The sequence below is a fragment of the Dipodomys merriami genome, unplaced genomic scaffold, assembly GCF_024711535.1.
Source record: "Dipodomys merriami isolate MVZ:Mamm:240054 unplaced genomic scaffold, mDipMer1.0.p SCAF_29, whole genome shotgun sequence".
Taxonomy (NCBI): domain Eukaryota; kingdom Metazoa; phylum Chordata; class Mammalia; order Rodentia; family Heteromyidae; genus Dipodomys; species Dipodomys merriami.
This window is the reverse complement of record NW_027204381.1, coordinates 16,516,791-16,534,031: the sequence shown is the minus strand read 5'-3', so window position 1 is coordinate 16,534,031 and position 17,241 is coordinate 16,516,791. Positions and strand designations below refer to the sequence as shown.

General features: G+C 41.2%; 2 protein-coding genes across 11 annotated transcripts in view; one reads left to right on the top strand and one right to left on the bottom strand.

Annotated features, from left to right (window-relative positions):
- The window catches only part of Usp28 (ubiquitin specific peptidase 28), a 57,033-nt gene extending 52,195 nt beyond the window's left edge, over nucleotides 1-4,838 (top strand). For all 10 annotated transcript variants that reach the window (XM_070038500.1, XM_070038499.1, XM_070038491.1 and 7 more), the window contains 3 exons: nucleotides 475-598; nucleotides 2,387-2,582; nucleotides 3,667-4,838. In XM_070038500.1, the coding sequence (XP_069894601.1) occupies nucleotides 475-598; nucleotides 2,387-2,582; nucleotides 3,667-3,842 (496 nt within the window). In that variant the 3' untranslated portion in view covers nucleotides 3,843-4,838. The remainder of the gene's footprint in view (nucleotides 1-474; nucleotides 599-2,386; nucleotides 2,583-3,666) is intronic.
- A 6,863-nt stretch (nucleotides 4,839-11,701) lies between these two features.
- Cldn25 (claudin 25) lies at nucleotides 11,702-12,388 on the bottom strand. The gene has a single exon (XM_070038072.1). The coding sequence runs from the start codon at nucleotides 12,386-12,388 to the stop codon at nucleotides 11,702-11,704; it is 687 nt and encodes a 228-aa protein (XP_069894173.1).
- Nucleotides 12,389-17,241: the final 4,853 nt, after the last annotated feature.

Sequence of the window (17,241 nt, the reverse complement as noted above, 5' to 3'; positions counted from 1 at the left end):
ATTACCTCCTTTATCACTCACACAAGGTGCCTCTACTCTTCAGTACTGTAGATTACAATTGTCTGCTTGCTTGGCAGGTATTGTACACTTGAGCCATGCCTCAGTCTGTGTGCATCTGTTCTTTCTGGTGCTTCCTTTGACTTTGCTCTGAACAATAGATTCTCTAGAGAAGAGATCACTGTGCTAGACCTTCTTTGTGGCAAATGAACTCAGAAAATGTTTTCAAGTTGGCATAGACCCCAGTGAGCATCTGTTCCATTTCTTGTCCCATTTCTAGAAGACCTGAGATTGGCTACGGTCTTTGGCCCTCAGGCTTTTCCCATACATTATGCTTGACTGTCTTTAAGACTTGTCCATAATGGTAGCCAAGTATATTCTTATATTGGGGAGCAGTGAGGTTTGGCAAAAGAGAGCTGTGATTTATCTCTATCCCTTCCTGCTACTGCAGATTAAACTTACCCTGCATTTTCTAAGGTACCAAGAAGCGCTGTCCTACTTGGTATATGCCTACCAGAGCAACGCTGCACTGCTGATGAAGGGCCCTCACAGGGGGGTGAAGGAATCAGTGATTGCTTTATACCGGAGAAAATGCCTTCTGGTTTGTACTTATTTGTGTGTGTATGTCTGTCTGTCGTCTGTCTGTCTGTCCCTTGAAGCCATTTAAAAATCCAGCTTAAGCCAAATAATTATCTACACCAAACTTTGATTTTTTTTTTCCAAACTCATGGGCAACTTTCTATTCGAACAGGGTCATTTACCTTACCTTAGGTGAATTCCATTCTTCAGTCCTCTCAGCTTCTGAGAGTCAGCTGTCCATCTCTGTGCCCTTGCTTAATGCCTGCATTATCACTTTTATCACATCTCTTCTCTACTAGATAGTGATCTTTTTTTTTCTTACTCAGCAGTTTGTTCTGAATCTGGCATGATGTATGTATTTGGGGAATAGGTATTTTTCAGTGTTCCCTACCTAAAGCTAGTGGATGAAATTTGATGACTGTGAGATGGCTTTGGTTTTATAGAGCACTGTAATGAACCACCGAATCAGTCCTGCTGACCTGTTAGCATTATTGTCACACATTAGTCAGGATGGAAGGCAGATATAATCCCCTCTGACTCCCCAAGGGAGTATATTGTGCTTGTTCTTCAGAGAATTAGGAAGAGGTGGCTTGCCTTTATATTGTGTACTTGTGTTTACTTCCCTTCATTCCCAGGAAATTTTCCCTTCTCAGAAATAAAGGCTACATTTTCACCAATGTCTTGGTCCTCTTAACACCCAGTGGAGGCCATTAAATCATGAGATATATTCTTCTCAACAGCTTCATGTTTTTGGATTTGTATATTTGGATTTGTATGACAATTACAGATGTGACAGGGCTACTTGGAAGCTGGAAAAAAGCATTTCAGACTTAATGATCTGAATTTTATATTTATTTATTTATTTATTTAGGGTCTGGTCATGGGGCCTGAGCTCTGGGCCTGGGCACTGTCCCTCAGCTCTTCAGCTCAAGGCTAGTGCTCTACCACTTGAGCCACAGCGCCACTTCTGGCTTTTTTCTTTTTGCTTATGTGGTGCTGAGGAATCAAACCCAGGGCCTCATGCATGCAAGGCAAGTGCTCTACCACTGAGCCACCTTCCCAGCCCCATGATCTGAATTTTAGAGCTGTGATTCTATATTTTAAATCACCAAATTCAGGTCAGCATCTTGAACATCTCACCTTCCACAGTAGTGTAATATAAGAATGATTGAGTTTTTTGTTGCTGTTGTTAATCTCCGGTGTGTGTAAGAACCACATAGTGAGGTTTCAAGCTGGCGAGGCACAGGTTCTCCCCCAGGACAATAAAGGATGGGGTCTGGGCATCTGTGTGTCTTTTTTTTTTTTTTTTGCCAGTTGTGGGGCCTGAACTCTGGACCTGGGCTCTGACCTTCAGCTCTTGAGCTCAAGGTAGCGCTCTACCACTTGAGCCACAGTGCCACTTCTGGCTTTTTCCATTTATGTGGTGCCTCATGCATGCAAGGCAAGCGCTCTACCACTGAGCCACCTTCCCACCCCCATCCGTGTGTCTTCTGTAGGTGTTTCTGATCCCTCATGGAGATTGAGAACCAACGGATAGGTCTTTTGGTAGAAACAGATACTAAACATGACTTTGAATTGTAAGTTTAGGCCAAACTTGGCTGTATTAGCATCACTTTGGGACCTTTTGCTAAATCCCAAATGCCCAGATCATCTACATTCTGATTAAATCAGCTCATCTGGGGTTCGACCAAAAAAATTTTTTTTAAATTCCCAAGGTAATTCCAATGTGCAGGGGAGTGTGGGAGCCACACGACTTAATAGATGCTTACCTTTTCAGCCTTTTTTCTCCCACTCTGCCTTTTATGTGTAGGAACTGAATGCCAGAGCAGCTTCTCTCTTTGAAACAAATGATGATCATTCTGTAACAGAAGGGATTAATGTGATGAATGAGTTGATCATTCCCTGCATTCACCTGATCATTAACAATGACATCTCCAAGGATGATCTGGATGCCATTGAGGTCATGAGAAACCACTGGTGCTCTTACCTTGGGCAAGATATTGCAGGTGTGTTGTTGTAAGCACTTTTTACAATCTCTGAGGCTTTGGGACTTCTAGAAATTACAATGAACTCATTCTTTAGTCCTGGTTGTCAAAGGCTTTGAGGGGACTGGAACACCCCAAACATGCAGGTGAGGGAAATGAGTCTGTGGTGTGGAAAAAAAGAATGGGAACCAGTGTTCTACTATTTTCCCCTTCCCCTTACCTCCTCTGACTGTAGAAGCACCACCACAAACAGCCAGCAGGTTCTAGAAAAACAATGTCAGGCTTCCATTTCTCTCACATCTGACAAAATCTGAATGCTTTCCTAGTTTAAGACTAAAAAAATCTGTGTATGTGTAGTCTGATTACCTGATGGTATCTTAGCCATATTTATTTATGGCTTAAAGTTGCATAATGTAAGAATATTATAAAATGTAATGGTGTCAAGATTAATAAATTAGCACATGTGATATTCTTGCTTGTCTCAAAGCATCTTGGAGAGGGAAACTAATGCCAATTACTTTTAGGTGAGTTCAGTAGATTGGAAGTTTGGTACAATTCTGGTATGAGTCCTCTTTGTTAGTTTCTCACTAATGTAAGGACAGTCCAGTGACTGTTCATGTACTTGACTGTTATTTATTGATGATTTCTATAATAAACAATTGCTATGTATTTCCTTTTGATGCTTTCAGTTTTTATTTAGGCAATATGTGATATAGAGCTTTACTTAAGGCCATATGTGCACATTGGTATATTCTACACATTTGAAAGAGAATAGCATCATTATATGTCTAGTACAACATAGAGTACTTTTTCAAACTTTAAAAGATGATTAGAAGTCCTATCCATCATACAATAATTATGTAGCATCCTCCACCAATAGCTATCTTAAAGCAGTAACTGAAAGCTTTGGTGGCTTTGGCAAGTAGGTCTTCATTCTGGGTTGGCCTAAAGGAATCACCATTTATTGTTAGGTAGCCAACATCAGGTTCTGTCTTTGAGGCTGGATAATGGGCTATCAATGGTGTGTCTATATACCTGTAGCTTCTAATTTTCAGTCAAAAATCTGTTAAGTTGTATATGTAACCAGTCTTCTTTATCTCTACAGAAAATCTGCAGCTGTGCTTAGGAGAATTTCTACCTAGGCTTCTAGATCCTTCTGCAGAAATCATTGTCTTGAAGGAACCTCCAACGATTCGACCCCATTCTCCCTATGACCTTTGTAGCAGATTTGCAGCTGTCATGGAGTCAATTCAAGGAGTTTCAACTGTGACAGTGAAATAAGGCCCTCATGTTCAAGGCCACCCTAGTCTCAGGCTGCCTACCTGCTGCACGTCAGTCTGTTGTCATGCTATTCCCCTGGGGAAAGAGAATAGGGAGGAGTAAGAATCAGATCCACACCACACCCTTGCTGCCTGTTTGAAGAAGGATTAAAGATTGCACCGTTTAGGTACTGATACACGAAAGCTAATCCACTAGCAAAGGCAGGAAGCGTCGTATTAAGGTATTGAGTTAAGCCAGAAGACCTGAAATGCCTTCGAACCTACCTTAATGCATGGACTTATTTTTAAGCCTCTTGCACCTCTTAAATTATGCTTCAGGCATAAGTATTTTTGACAGCAGAATAGAGGAGTGATTCATCAGAACCTGAACCAGATGAGCAGCTACGAGTTATTTTATCAAGCACAGTGACATTTTAAGACTTAGCCACCAGAGATTACTAATACAAGGCTTGCCTGCCTCTTGACAGGTGATGGTAAAATGGGTTGATGAAGCTCCACCCGTTTCCCTGTGGGTAGAACATAAGGTCCCATGGCAATGAGATGATGAAAGTCAAAGGAGAGCTGCCTCTCTTCCTCCTCCTCTTTTACATTTCTAAATAAACCAGAAAACCTCATAGTCCTAAGTGAAAGAAAGGAAGCATAAAGGACTTTAGACAGAATGGCATTATGAAGCTTGACTAAATATAGCATTTATTAGTTCTTGTTAACTAGGCAGTTTTCAAAAACAGGTGTCTAAGGCTGCTACTGGCCCAGTAGAACATTTTAATCCCCTTTCTTTGATTTTAAAAAATAAGGGATGTGGATTTGTAAAAAGAAAAAAATTATCTATATATATATGTATATAGAGAGAAAAAAACCATTTTTAAAGGATTTGTGTCCTTTGGGGTTTATGTCTTTGGAAATTAATGTTTTAACCAAATTTTAGAGATTAATCATGGTAGGGAAGAACACACAACTATGCAGATTTTATAAATGTGCAATAAAAGTATTTGTTTTACCTTTGGTGTACAGCATGGTCCTTATTTAAGTCTATATTTTCAATTTTGGAAATGGATGGAGTTACCAAGCACCTATCTTGTTTCAGGCAGCAGCAGTTACTGACCAGCACCTTGGTGTTAGATCTCATTTGTCATTTACATTGCATGTGAAGGTATTTACTTTGGAACCTGTCAAGATGTAGAATGAAAAAGAAGGTTTTGTTTGTTTGTTTGTTTGTTTTTAAGTGAACTTGTGTTTTGATTACATTCATGATAGGGGTCCTTTTGTGTTTTTTAGAGTTTGTGGAAAATATTGTTTCCAGGAAAGTTGATTGATTTTTTTTTCTCCATTTTCTTGTTTAAAATCATACATAGCACCATTTCTGACTCACTTAACCTGCCATTACTGAGTAATGTACACAGTGCTTCAGTTACGTTAGGCCACTAACTTTGACCACCTTAGTTTGTCTTGGTGTATCTGTCTTTATAATGTGAACTTTTTAAACTACTGCTCCACTGGCCTTGGTTGTCTTGTCAAACACATTGCTTTGTTTCTTCCTCACATTTCCTGGTGGGCAGTTGGGAATCTGCACAGGCCAATGATGTCTATAGTGTGCAGAAATTTGTTTGGATCTTCTCAGACCACCAGGGGGAGTGCTAAGAATGAATTTTAGGTGTAATCTCATTTCTTTTAGGGTTCCACAAACTAAGGTCTCATGATTTTTATAGTCTGGGTCAAGAGTGGTCTTGATTTTTTTTCTTTTTTTTTTTTTTTGTGGGTGGGGGCAATACAGAGGTTTGAATTCAGGGCCTTAACTCTTGCTGAATGTGCATTCTACCACTTGAGCCATTCTTCCAACTTCCCTCCCCCTCCTTCAAGACAAGGCCTTGCTCTGTAACTCACATGCTAGCTAGGTGATCTTCCTGCCTCAGCCTTCCTAGCTGGGATTACAGATGTGTACCTCCGTACTTGGCTGGTTTTGACACTTTAAGAGGTAGGAAAAAGAAGGAGGAGCAGAAAGTGTAGAGAAAGAAACTTACGTGGCCCTTGGCTAAAGTGATTCAAGAGTTTTGAGTAGGATATTTCAGCATAGCAGGGGTCTTCTGGAGACTGGACACAGATTTCCATACTTAATGAGTCACAATCTAGTTTGTTCTGATTTTTGAACTCCTTATAAGAACTGAGACACTAAATTTTTACCCTACACCATTCAAGGGAAGTACGGTAGATATAGCAAAGCCAAATGAATGAACAAATGACAAGGACTGAATGAGAGCCAGTAGTGTGGTGGGGGATTAATTGTGCTAGGACCTGCAGTTTATTGTTGTAACTCAGCTCACTGTATTTCACTGTAAGACTATCTCATAGTTTCTTAAGTTGGTCACTTGATTTATTTCCAGTTTGGGAGTGTAATACATAATGTTACTGAGATCTTCACATGCATCCTTGATGTGCACAGGTGCATTTCTCTTGGCATGTAACTAGGAGCAGAATTACTGAGTCAGAAAAGTGGATGTAGATACAGGTAAGTAGGTCTTTTTATCAGGGGCTACCAAACAATTTTCTAAAATTACAACAATTTATGGGTTCCATTTGCTCCAGATTCTCCTTGGTATTTTGTTGTCATTACTGTGTTGTTTTGTTTCTACAATGCTAGGATTTGAACTGAGGGCCTTGAGCTTGCTGGTATTCTACTTGAGCCACACCCTCCAACTTTTTTGCCTTGGTTATTTTGGAGATGAATTACTCACCCAGACTGTGACCCTCCTATTTTCACTCCACATGTAAAATATATGCTAGTTCCATAGAAAGAAAAATTAGTCTAATGCATTGGAGTTCAAATACTGGCTGAACCTGTTTCCTTGGTCTGTAGTTGTCTTTGAAGGATTGAAAGGAGAGAAAAGCTGTAGCAATGACTCAGATTAAAGTTGTACTCCGAATAGTTCTCAAAGGGAAATTCATCATAGGTCAAGAATTTTAAGAGCTGTTCTGTCTTACATAGGGCATTATGCCTACTACATAAGTAGGTCATATCCAGGTCACCAGGGGGTTATGGTCTCATAAATGGAGGTGTTCATATTAGCCAACTGACTGGTCAACAATATTACTAAAGGGCTCAGGGCTTATGCGGAATATAGAAATCACCCCATAGCTGACTCTTTTAGGTTTATTTTTCTTTAGTCATTTTATCAAGTGATATAAACTTGGCAGGGTCTTAAGATGACGATTGTTTTTGTTTTAATTTCCCTACTATCTTTACTATGATATTTTGGATGTCCATTCTCTGCTCCTTAACAGCATATCCAAGAGATTTCATAGCTTTTTGTCATGTAAGAGTATGAAAGCAGAATTATCTCCAAGAGTACAGATGATTACACTAGAATTCCTTCTCACCTGTTTGTTTCAGTTTCTCTCCTTCCCTTAATCCAGACCCTTCTCTAATGTCCAGAGTCCAGTGGGAAGGAGCCACAGTATTGCTTGCACTCCCATCCATTCCCTCTTCTTGTCTCCAACTGGATTCCCCAAGAGCCGGTGTGATGGGACGGCTTATGGGGACTAAGAAACAAAGTACAATTTGGGGGGGGGGGTGGAAGAGGGAGATGCCAGTTCTGGGGCTTGAACTCAGTGCCTCTGTGCTGTCCCTGAGCTTTTGCTCAAGGCTAGTGCTCTACCACTTGAACCACAGTGCTGCTTTTGGCATTTCCTGAATAGTTTATTGGAGATAAGTGTGTCATGGACTTTTCTGCCCAGCCTGGCTTCAAAGGGCAATCCTTAGATCTCAGCTTCCTGGGTAGCTAGGATTACAGATGTGAGCCACTGACGCCTGGCCTCTCATCCCATGTGGATCCAACCCACATCAGCTTCCCTTGTAGTGATTTCCCTGGAGTTGATCTCAGAGGCTCAGAAAAGTATCAGATGTGTGTTTTATTGGATACTAGAATACTAGCCTTAACTGCTAGTGGTAAAATTTTCAGACCCAAAGTTAGTACTGAGTCACATTACTTTTAGCTGTATCACATCTTGTTTATAAAGTTTTTAACTTGGAATACTAGTTGATTCACATCCCTTCATTTTTCTAATATATGTGACTACACATCTTTCCATGTGCAATCAAAGTAAAGTGGGGGCTGGGAATGTGGCTTAGTGGTAGAGTGAGGGCCTAGCATGCATGAAGCCCTGGGTTCGATTCCTAAGTACCACATACACAGTAAAAGCTGGAAGTGGTGCTGTGGCTCAAGTAGTAGAATGCTAGCCTTGAGCAAAAGAAGCTCAGGGACAGTGCCCAGGCCGAGTTCAAGCCCCAGGAATGGCAAAAAAAAGTTTGCCATATTAGTATAATTTACCATAAATCTATATGTTAGTTCATACCTAAAATCTCAGCTATTTGGGAAGCAGAAGTAGGAAGATCATGGTCTGACCCAGTCCAGGCAAATTTGTAAGACCCTACCTATATGAAAAAGTACAAGCAAGAAGGTCTGGAATCATGGCTCAAGTGGTATGTAGAGCAGCTGCCTAGCAAGTTGTGAGGTCCTGAGTTCAAACACCAGTACCACAAAAGAGCAAAACCTACATGGGAAAAGTGAGAGGTTTCATTGGTTCTGTTTTTCCTTTGTGCCAGTATTGGAGTTTGAACCCAAGCCTTCACATCCTTGCTTGTTTTTTTTGTTGTTGTTTTTGTTTTTGCTCAAGGTTAGTGCTCTACCTCTTGAGCCACTGTCTCCACTTAAAGGCTTTTTAGTGGTTAATTGGAGATAAGAGTCTCAGACTTTTCTGTCCAGGCTGGCTTCAAACTGCCTCAGATCTCAGCCTAGAATTACAGGTATGTGCTGCCAGGGTCATGCTAGTTCTATTTTTATTTCTCACTTTGTTTCCTTTCAAACCAGGTACATAAAAACAGGCATTTTTTTAAGGCACATAGCACTTTCCTCAAACTGAAGGTTGATTCTTACTGGCATGCAGATCACACTCCTTTTTGGACATGGCATGATGTTCATTGGCTACTTGAGAAATCCCTGGCCCTTAACTATTAAAAAAAAAGTCCTTGTGTCCTTTAGGAGAGCTGGACACACAACATTTTCTCAACAGATCTTCAGTTTGTTGCCATTTCTTTTCAATGAAAGTTGCTTTGAAACAAATGTCTTGTTGCACCTGCACACATGGGGTTCAAACCTACAGCAGGAACAGGTGAGCAGCTGGAAGCCCAGTCCTGGAAATGACTTAAACATAAGCACAAAAGGGATTTCGTTCTATTGGTCTCTGTTTTTTCCTTCTGCTTCAAAGCTAGTTTTTCCTTTGGTCTGGTGGAGTGTCTAGGAAAGCAAGAGGGGTGAAAAAGAGAACCATAGTATAAAGCATTGCGTTCAAGTCCTGACTTAGCCAATTACTGTCATAATCATGTTGTCTAACTTCCTTAATTTCTCAGTTTCCTTATTAGTAAAACAGTGACATATGCTCTCCTGATGAAAAAAACACCTTTCAAGATATCTTAAATGAAACTGTCAAGATAACATGCAAGTGATTTGAAGGTTTTTAAATTCTGCCAGGCTGTATGAATAGGAAATTGCACAGAGACACACTATTATAAAAAGGTAAAAGCTGGAGACTGGTGGCTTACACCTATGGTCCTTGCTACTCAGAAGGTTGACTCCTAGAGGATCATGGTTTGAAGCCATCCTGAGCAGAAAAATCCATCAGACTCCCACCTCTTAATTAATTAGAAAAATGCTGAGCTGAAGGTATGGCCTGGTTGGTGGAATGCAAGTCATGAGCAAGAAAGACCTGTGAGAGTGTGAGGTCCAGAGTTCAAGCCCTGTTACAGGATACATACACATACACACACACACACACACACACACACACACACACACACAAGAGGTTTGCAAATTACTGCTGTCAGCTGGGCAAAGTTCCTATTGCTAGGCCAGGTGCTTGGTTTCTCATGTCATGACCTAAAATAGAGATGACAGTATTCCTTACCAAGGCCTTCAGGTCCCTCTAAAGTTAGGCTCCCCCTTGCATTACCAGTCTCACCAAGGTTTATCTGTTTTCTTCCCTCTTCATCTAAAACTGTGCTCCACCCTTTACATTTTAAGTTACCACTTTGTCATGTTACCAAACATCACTCTTAAGAGTAGGACAGAGTCTTCCTATTACATTGCTAAGTTTGTCACCATTATAATTTGCCTTTATTTGAGTGATTTTGTAGTAATACCTGTTTTTATTTGCCTGAATGAGGAACAAGGATTAAGTTTGTTATTTACTGTTGTATCCATGGTTCCCAACACAGTGCCTGGCACGTGGTAAATGCTCAGGTTATTTGATAAAGGAATAAATCATTAGGTGGATGAGTGGTGATTCCTTCTCGTAGACAGTGCAGGAAAAAGAAAACACTTTGGATACTTGAGCCTCATTCCTTATTGAAACTTGGCACACAGAATTTTGAACCTATTGAGAAGGGAAATTTGACAAAAACCATCATTGGAGTCAGTTTTCCAATTTATTAGAGAAAGTCAGAAAAGTCTTTGAGACAGACTACCCCTTTGTCTTCTGGAATGTGTTTATCTCAAGGTATTTGGATTTGTATGTGCCACAGCAGATGTACACAAATAAATATACCTCAGCGGAAAGGAGCCTTTTCTAAGGAGGGTAATGCTTAGTGAGCATTGGCTATCTCATGATCTAGAGGTAATTTGAGGGTTGAAAGATCCTGGGGTGAGGAACTCTGAACTGAGCTTGCAAAGTAGAGCTTCATCCCACTGGAAATGGAAAGCATCTCCCCAGTTCAACATGGAGTCTAACATGCCTCTGAACCTATCTGGGGACTTTTCTGTGGGAATTGTTGGCCGGGCCACTGATGACTGTTCTTAACCTGATTATGGCAGCGGGGGGAAAAGGTGGTAGTGAGGGAGCTGGTTGGCCATACAGGGTGATTGCCGCCGAGAAACAGGCTCACGAGTAACAGGAGGCAGCTTCTGGAAGACTGAGAGAAGTCTTTAAGGAAGCCTGGGCATGAGTAGTCATGGGTTAGTGCATGTAGGGCAAGTAAACAATTGAGACTGTTGTTTTGAAAGGGGCTCATTGGTAGCCATAGCCTGGATAGGTCTGTTGATACTTAGGTTAAAATGTAAAGGGTTTATAATGTGATCTTACTCATGTCAAAGGACATTTCTGAGGACCTGATAATTCTCTCCATATCCATGCACTTACTGGGCAGTGGTGGTGACCAGTTTTTCTCAGTGTGCCTGACCCTTAGCTAGGGTTAGTAGTGGAAGTACTGAGCCTTGTGCAAATAGGATGGGCTGCCCTACCTCTCATACACGGTGACCATTGCCTTCAATGAGAAGATACTAGACCATAAGATAGTGGAATAATATAATGCAGCCTCATAGCTGAAACAAGAATAGATCTTCCCATTGGGATACTAAGAATCTGCAGAACAGCAACGAGCTAGTTTGAAGCTTCCTATCAAATTGCACACCAGAGGAGGAGCCCCACATTAAGGTATTATTCTGTGCCAATAACTCATCCATTTTTTTTAGTTGAACATACATTGCCTCTCTAGACTAAATTCTCTCCGCTGAACGTAACTGTTGAATATATTTTTCTTAGTAATAAAATGAGCACAAAATGAAAGCTATGAATATCAAAGCATATTTATGTAAACTATCTTGAATGAGACAGACATGTTCGTTAGACACTGTGCCTGATTTTTTTTTAATTCTGAAAATCACTAATAAAAATCAACCCCAAACTTTGAAGATCACAACATAATCAAATCCTTGTGACCAGTTTCCTCTAAATGAGTTAATGCTGAGGGGTAAGGAAGAGAAAAGATTCTACTGACATTCCTTTCTTGCAGGGATTTCTTTACAGCAACCAGTCCTAGATGGCTATGTTCATAGATCGTGTTGCAAGGTAGACGGAGCCATCCAATTCCTCTGCTGGAGCACAGGCTGGTGGGGCTGTGGCATCAGCCATCCAGAGAACAGGCAAATCTTTTTCCAGGCAGGCAGAGAAGATGAAGAGTAGCCCACCAAGAGCCATGAAAACACCAGCAGCCCAGCCCAGGTAGAGAGCATCTCCAAACTCCCACCGGGGTACAATATCAGGGACACTAGCATCCCAGAAGTCTCTGATGGTGGCATAGGCTACCCAGGAGACTGGAACGAGGGTAGTGAGTGAAGCTGATGCCTCCAGAGTCCCTCCTAGGAGACAAAGCTGCCTTTTGGATACCCATCCGATCCTGTGAAACTGGAAGCATTCAGACCCACAGCCTGAGAGCAGAAGCCCCAGCAGCCCCAGGCAGTGGGAGGCCACCATAAGGATTCGAGATACCTGGAGTTCCTGGGGCAGAGAAAGGAAGGATTCGAAGGCCTTGCACACAGTGCCCACCTCCTCCTGATTGACGCATGCTTCCCAGAGTCCCATGATCCAGGTCTCCATCTCATTCAGGTCCAGATTGAGCGTCTTCCATTGGGGCAGGATGGTGGTGACACATGAACACACCCAGCCAAGAAGAGAGAGGAACAGTCCCCCGAGGTGGACTCTCCCCTGGAAACTCCAGGCCATAACTGCTCCCTCCACCAAGACAGAAGAAGGAGAATGGGTGACTCAAGAGACTGGTTAGCACCGATGACTTTTCTGGAGGCTGGGATGAGGAAAAAAACCTCACATTTGGAGTGTGTTGCTATATCAGTTTTCTGAGCAGCAGCTGAGGCAGGTGTCAGGAACTTGGCAATATTTGGGGTTAGTAGATTGAATCTGGGTGTGGTTTCTGAAAGAGGGTCCCACAAAAGGCAAATCTGTGTGGTAAGCCATCAATATATATTTAACGAATATAGTCACACAGTTAAAATGGCTCTTTATCTCTGAGATCACAAAAGAAATGTCCTGGAATACATCTTGATATAATTTTTCTGGAGGACAGTCAGGGTTTATCCTTTTAGATATAGGGACACTTGGATCCAGTACCTTATCTTCAGGAAAATCTATCTAAATTTCTATGAATGTATACAAAACTTTATGAAAATAGCCATTGAAATATTATTAGTAATTGTGAACTCTGGTTAATGTTAAATAACCATTTTAAAAGTGATATTGAAGAAGAAATTTTACTTATGAACATTTTAGTTAAGAAATTTTAGACATGAACAATGTTTTTGAAAGGCAGGTATAGCGGTGTATTCCTGTAATTTCAGAATGAGGGAGGCTGAGGAAAAAGGATCATGAGTTCAAGGCCAGGCTAGGCTAGTATGGCAAGAATCTTAGGGGGAAAGAAAAGAAAGAAAAAGAAAAAAAAGGTATGTATGTTGTTAAGTGAGATAAACAGGGGCCCGCATAGGAGTTTCATAAGAAGTACATGTGAAGTGTGCATATATCTCACAGAAAGAGTTAGACGTGGTTGTAGCTATGGTAGGATGATAGTTTTTATTTAATTACCTATGCAGTGAGTAAACTGTGTAAATTTATCCTTTGTTTCTTTTGTAAACAGAAAGGCTCACCAGTATTATGTTTTCAAAAATGAATTAAAATTCCCCAACCCAAGGTACTTACCTAGTCCCCGAACATCCCTGCAAGGTAAGAGCTCCCTCATGAGGCTACTGCTGCTAGGATATCAGCTATAAACAGGAGGCACTCAAACCAGCATCCACGCTTCCATTCCTGTCCGTTGGTTGCCAAGGGGTAAGATCTGACAGGAAAGGAAACCATTTGTATTTACTGACTGTGGCTGAAAGCCAGAGTTTGGCCTGGATGTTTTATCTGTATTAAATTTTCACACTGCCACTGGGTGATACAGGTTAGGAAACTTGACAAGGTCTTTTTGGCTGGTAGGCCACAAATGCAAACAGCTGAGGCAAGTGGCTTAGTCTTAGACCTTTCATGTTCTTGGTCCCAGTTGTCACAATGATTTCTTCTGCTCTGCCCTTGCACACTGGTGACACAGCATGCGGGTAAGGGCTTGTCTTGATGACAAAACCCAGAAGTAACCCTGGGAGCTATTCTATTAAAGACACAAATGTCTGATCAAACGTATGTCTCCTATTTATATTTTAGGCTCTGGCACACCACGTGGAAATGCAAAATGAAAGCCAAGGCCTGGGCCAGCCAGCAGTAAGGAAGTACTTCCTGAGAAGCAAGAGTCCTGCCTTTATCTGATAGTTGTCTTCAGACAGATAAGCTAGTGACTGGTAAAGGAGGGAGACGGCATTATCTGGAGTGCTCTTTAGTCTTGTGTTCTATTTTTTTTAAGGAAATAAAGAAATATCATATTTCAGCACTTGGCTTCAAAAATTATCCACACATACTAGTTTTGTCTCATCTATAACTGCATCCCTAAAAACTATTTTGAAATGCATGAGATGTTCTTTGAATTTTAGGCTCCTGTGGCAAAAAAAAAAAAATCCATATATCCATTTGCTGGTTTTTGTTTTTCTTTTTCTTTTTTCTTTTTCTTTTTTTTTTTTTTTTTGGGTCCGGTCGTGGGGCCTGAACTCTGGGCCTGGGCACTGTCCCTCAGCTCTTCAGCTCAAGGCTAGCACTCTACCACTTGAGCCACAGCGCCACTTCCGGCTTTTTTTTTTATGTGGTGCTGAGGAATCGAACCCAGGGCCTCGAGCATGCAAGGCAAGTGCTCTACCACTGAGCCACCTTCCCAGCCCTTGTTTTTCTTTTTAAAGACAAGGTCTTGATATATAATTCATACTGGCTTTGAAGCCATTCTGTAGCCCAGGCTAATCTTGAGCTTGTAATTCTTCTGCAAACATGTACCATGATGCCTGACCTTCAACCATTTTATTTTTATTTTTTGCTGGTTTTGGGGCTTGAACTCAGGGCCTAGGGGCTGTCCCTGAGCTGCTTCTGCTCATGGCTAGTACTCTACTTCTTGAAGCCACAGTGCCACTTCCAGCCTTTTCTGAGTAGTTTATTGAAGATATGAGTCTCACAGATGTTCCTTGCTGACTGACTTTGAACTGCAGTTTCAGATTTCAGCCTCCTAAGTAGCTAAGATTACATTCATGAGCCATAGGTGCCTGGTTCCCTCAACTTTTATAGGTGTGAAACACGATACAAACTTGGAAATGCTCTCTGCTTTCAGGATCTATGGCTAGAATCATGTCTTTTCATACTTTGCTTCCAGAACACAGTTGTATATCTTTATACACACGTGGCCATATATATGAGCCATGGTAGGAAAGGAGGAATTTTTTCAGACATTGCTCCTGTATTCTTTTCCCTCTCCTCATGATTTATGAAAATCTGGAATAAGGAGACATATAAACCAGATAAATGGGAATTAGGAAGAAGGAAAACAAAATCCATTAATTTCCTTTTGTTTCTTCAGGTATTCACTCATTGTTGTATTCAGTACGCACAACAATCTTAATTCACTTTGTGTCTTTTCTTCTCCTTCCTCAACCTGACTCTGACTCTTCCTTGTCTTTCCTTTGGACCCTGAGGACAGTCATCTCTTGTCCAGTGGTCATTCTACTTAAGGACAGGAAAGGGCCACTGCAATGTTTGTGGCCGTGTCTGGACTGGCTTTCTAGCAGAGGATCTCAGAACCTCACAAAGTAGCACCTTTCTACTGGTTCTTCCAAATGGCACTGTGGCTCAAGTGGTGGAGTGCTGGCTTTGAGCAAAAAGAAGCTCAAGGACAGTGTCTAGGCCCTAAGGTCAAGCCCCAGGACTGGCAAAAACAAAAGTCCCCTAGTTCTTCCAGAGACTGGGTGCTTACTCTTCAGTATTTTTTTCCCCCTCTGCCCCCTCCTCAGAGATAATTAAGCTTTGGGGTTTATTGCTTGTACAGGCCCTTTCCAAATCCTAAACCCTATTTTATGTTTGTTATTTTATTTCCTTAAAAAATCCTTCCCCTATCGCCAACTGCATAATAGTTAGATGTGACTAAATTTGGATCCATCACTTTTTCACATTTAAAATGACAAGTATCCTGTTTTCCTGTCACTATTCATATTTCTTTATCTTCACGCTTAGCACACTGTAATAATTGCTTGATAAATATGCAATACAGGTTTTCATCAGTTGGTCTTTTTTGTCAGTGGACATTTATTACTAGTGACATTTAGAATTCAGAGTAGAACTACCAGTTCTCCACCACAATGAAGTTGATTTGGTTTTATTCCCAGGATATTATGGCAGCCCTTAATCATTTCCTTTGCCCTTCCGGGAACACAAAAGTGCTTTGGCTCCATTAGGACAAGTAGATTGTCTCACAGACATGGAAAATTGGTCGACTTGAGATCAGCTCTCACAAGATATGTTTTGGAAAAAAAATACAATGTTTTAACTAAAGCAGTACAGGAAAAACAGTGGAACAATAACAAAATAAACATAAGTCTGCTACTCTGAGAAATACTTTTACTTACTCCTTTATATGCATATCTATGCTTTAAAAAAGGAACAATACTATACAAAGCATATTCTTCCAGGATGCAGTCTATTTAAATAATGGAACTTAATTTTTAAAGGCTTTGGGTAATGTTGATAGAAAGTGCTAAGTATCTTGATCTAATCCACACAGGATTATTACCTAAGTAACTATAAATATGTGATGTATCACAGCGTTGTAATCTATATGTAACATGTGTAGAGTAGAGAGATGTGATAGGTTTTATTTATAATGAAGTGATGCCACTTTGTTGCACAACTCCAGGAGGCAATATTTGCATAGACACAAACCACTGACTCCAGTGAGATTGAATATTTAATGCAAAACTTTGAGCTGGGCTATGTGGGTTTTCTGGCTAGGTAATTTCACAGGAAAACTTTTTTTTTTTTTTTTTTTTTTGGTGGGTCATGGGGCTTGCTCTACCACTTTGAGCCACAGCAGCTCCACTTTCAATTTCTTGGTGATAAATTGCAGCTAAGTCTCAAGGACTTGCTCTAACACTTTGAGCCACAGCTCCACTTCCAGTTTTTTGGTGATTAATTACAGCTAAGTCTCAAGGACTTTCCTGCCTAGGCAGGCTTGGAACTGGATCCTCAGATCCTCAGCCTCCTAAGCAAGAGCCACCAGCGCCCGGCTAGGAATACATTTTGAAGGTGAAAGAGGTTCAACGAGGTTAAAAAAAAATAGCCAAAAAACACCTTCTTCTTCTTCCTCCTCCTCCTCCTCCTCTTCTTCTTTTCCTCTTCCTTCCTTCCTTCCTTCCTTCCTTCCTTCCTTCCTTCCTTCCTTCCTTCCTTCCTTCCTTCCTTCTCCTTCTTCTTTCCTCCTCCACCTCCTCCCCCCTCCTCCCTTCCTCCTCCTCCCTCCTTTTTTTTTTTTTTTAAGTAAAAAATGAGCGGGAAGGGACAGGTATTTGAATAGACAAGAAGTGCGTCTGAGTTCAGTGCGCAGACTCCGGGACACCGTGGGAACCCCGCGGAGCGCAGGGGCCTGCTGGGAGTTGTAGTACGCCCTG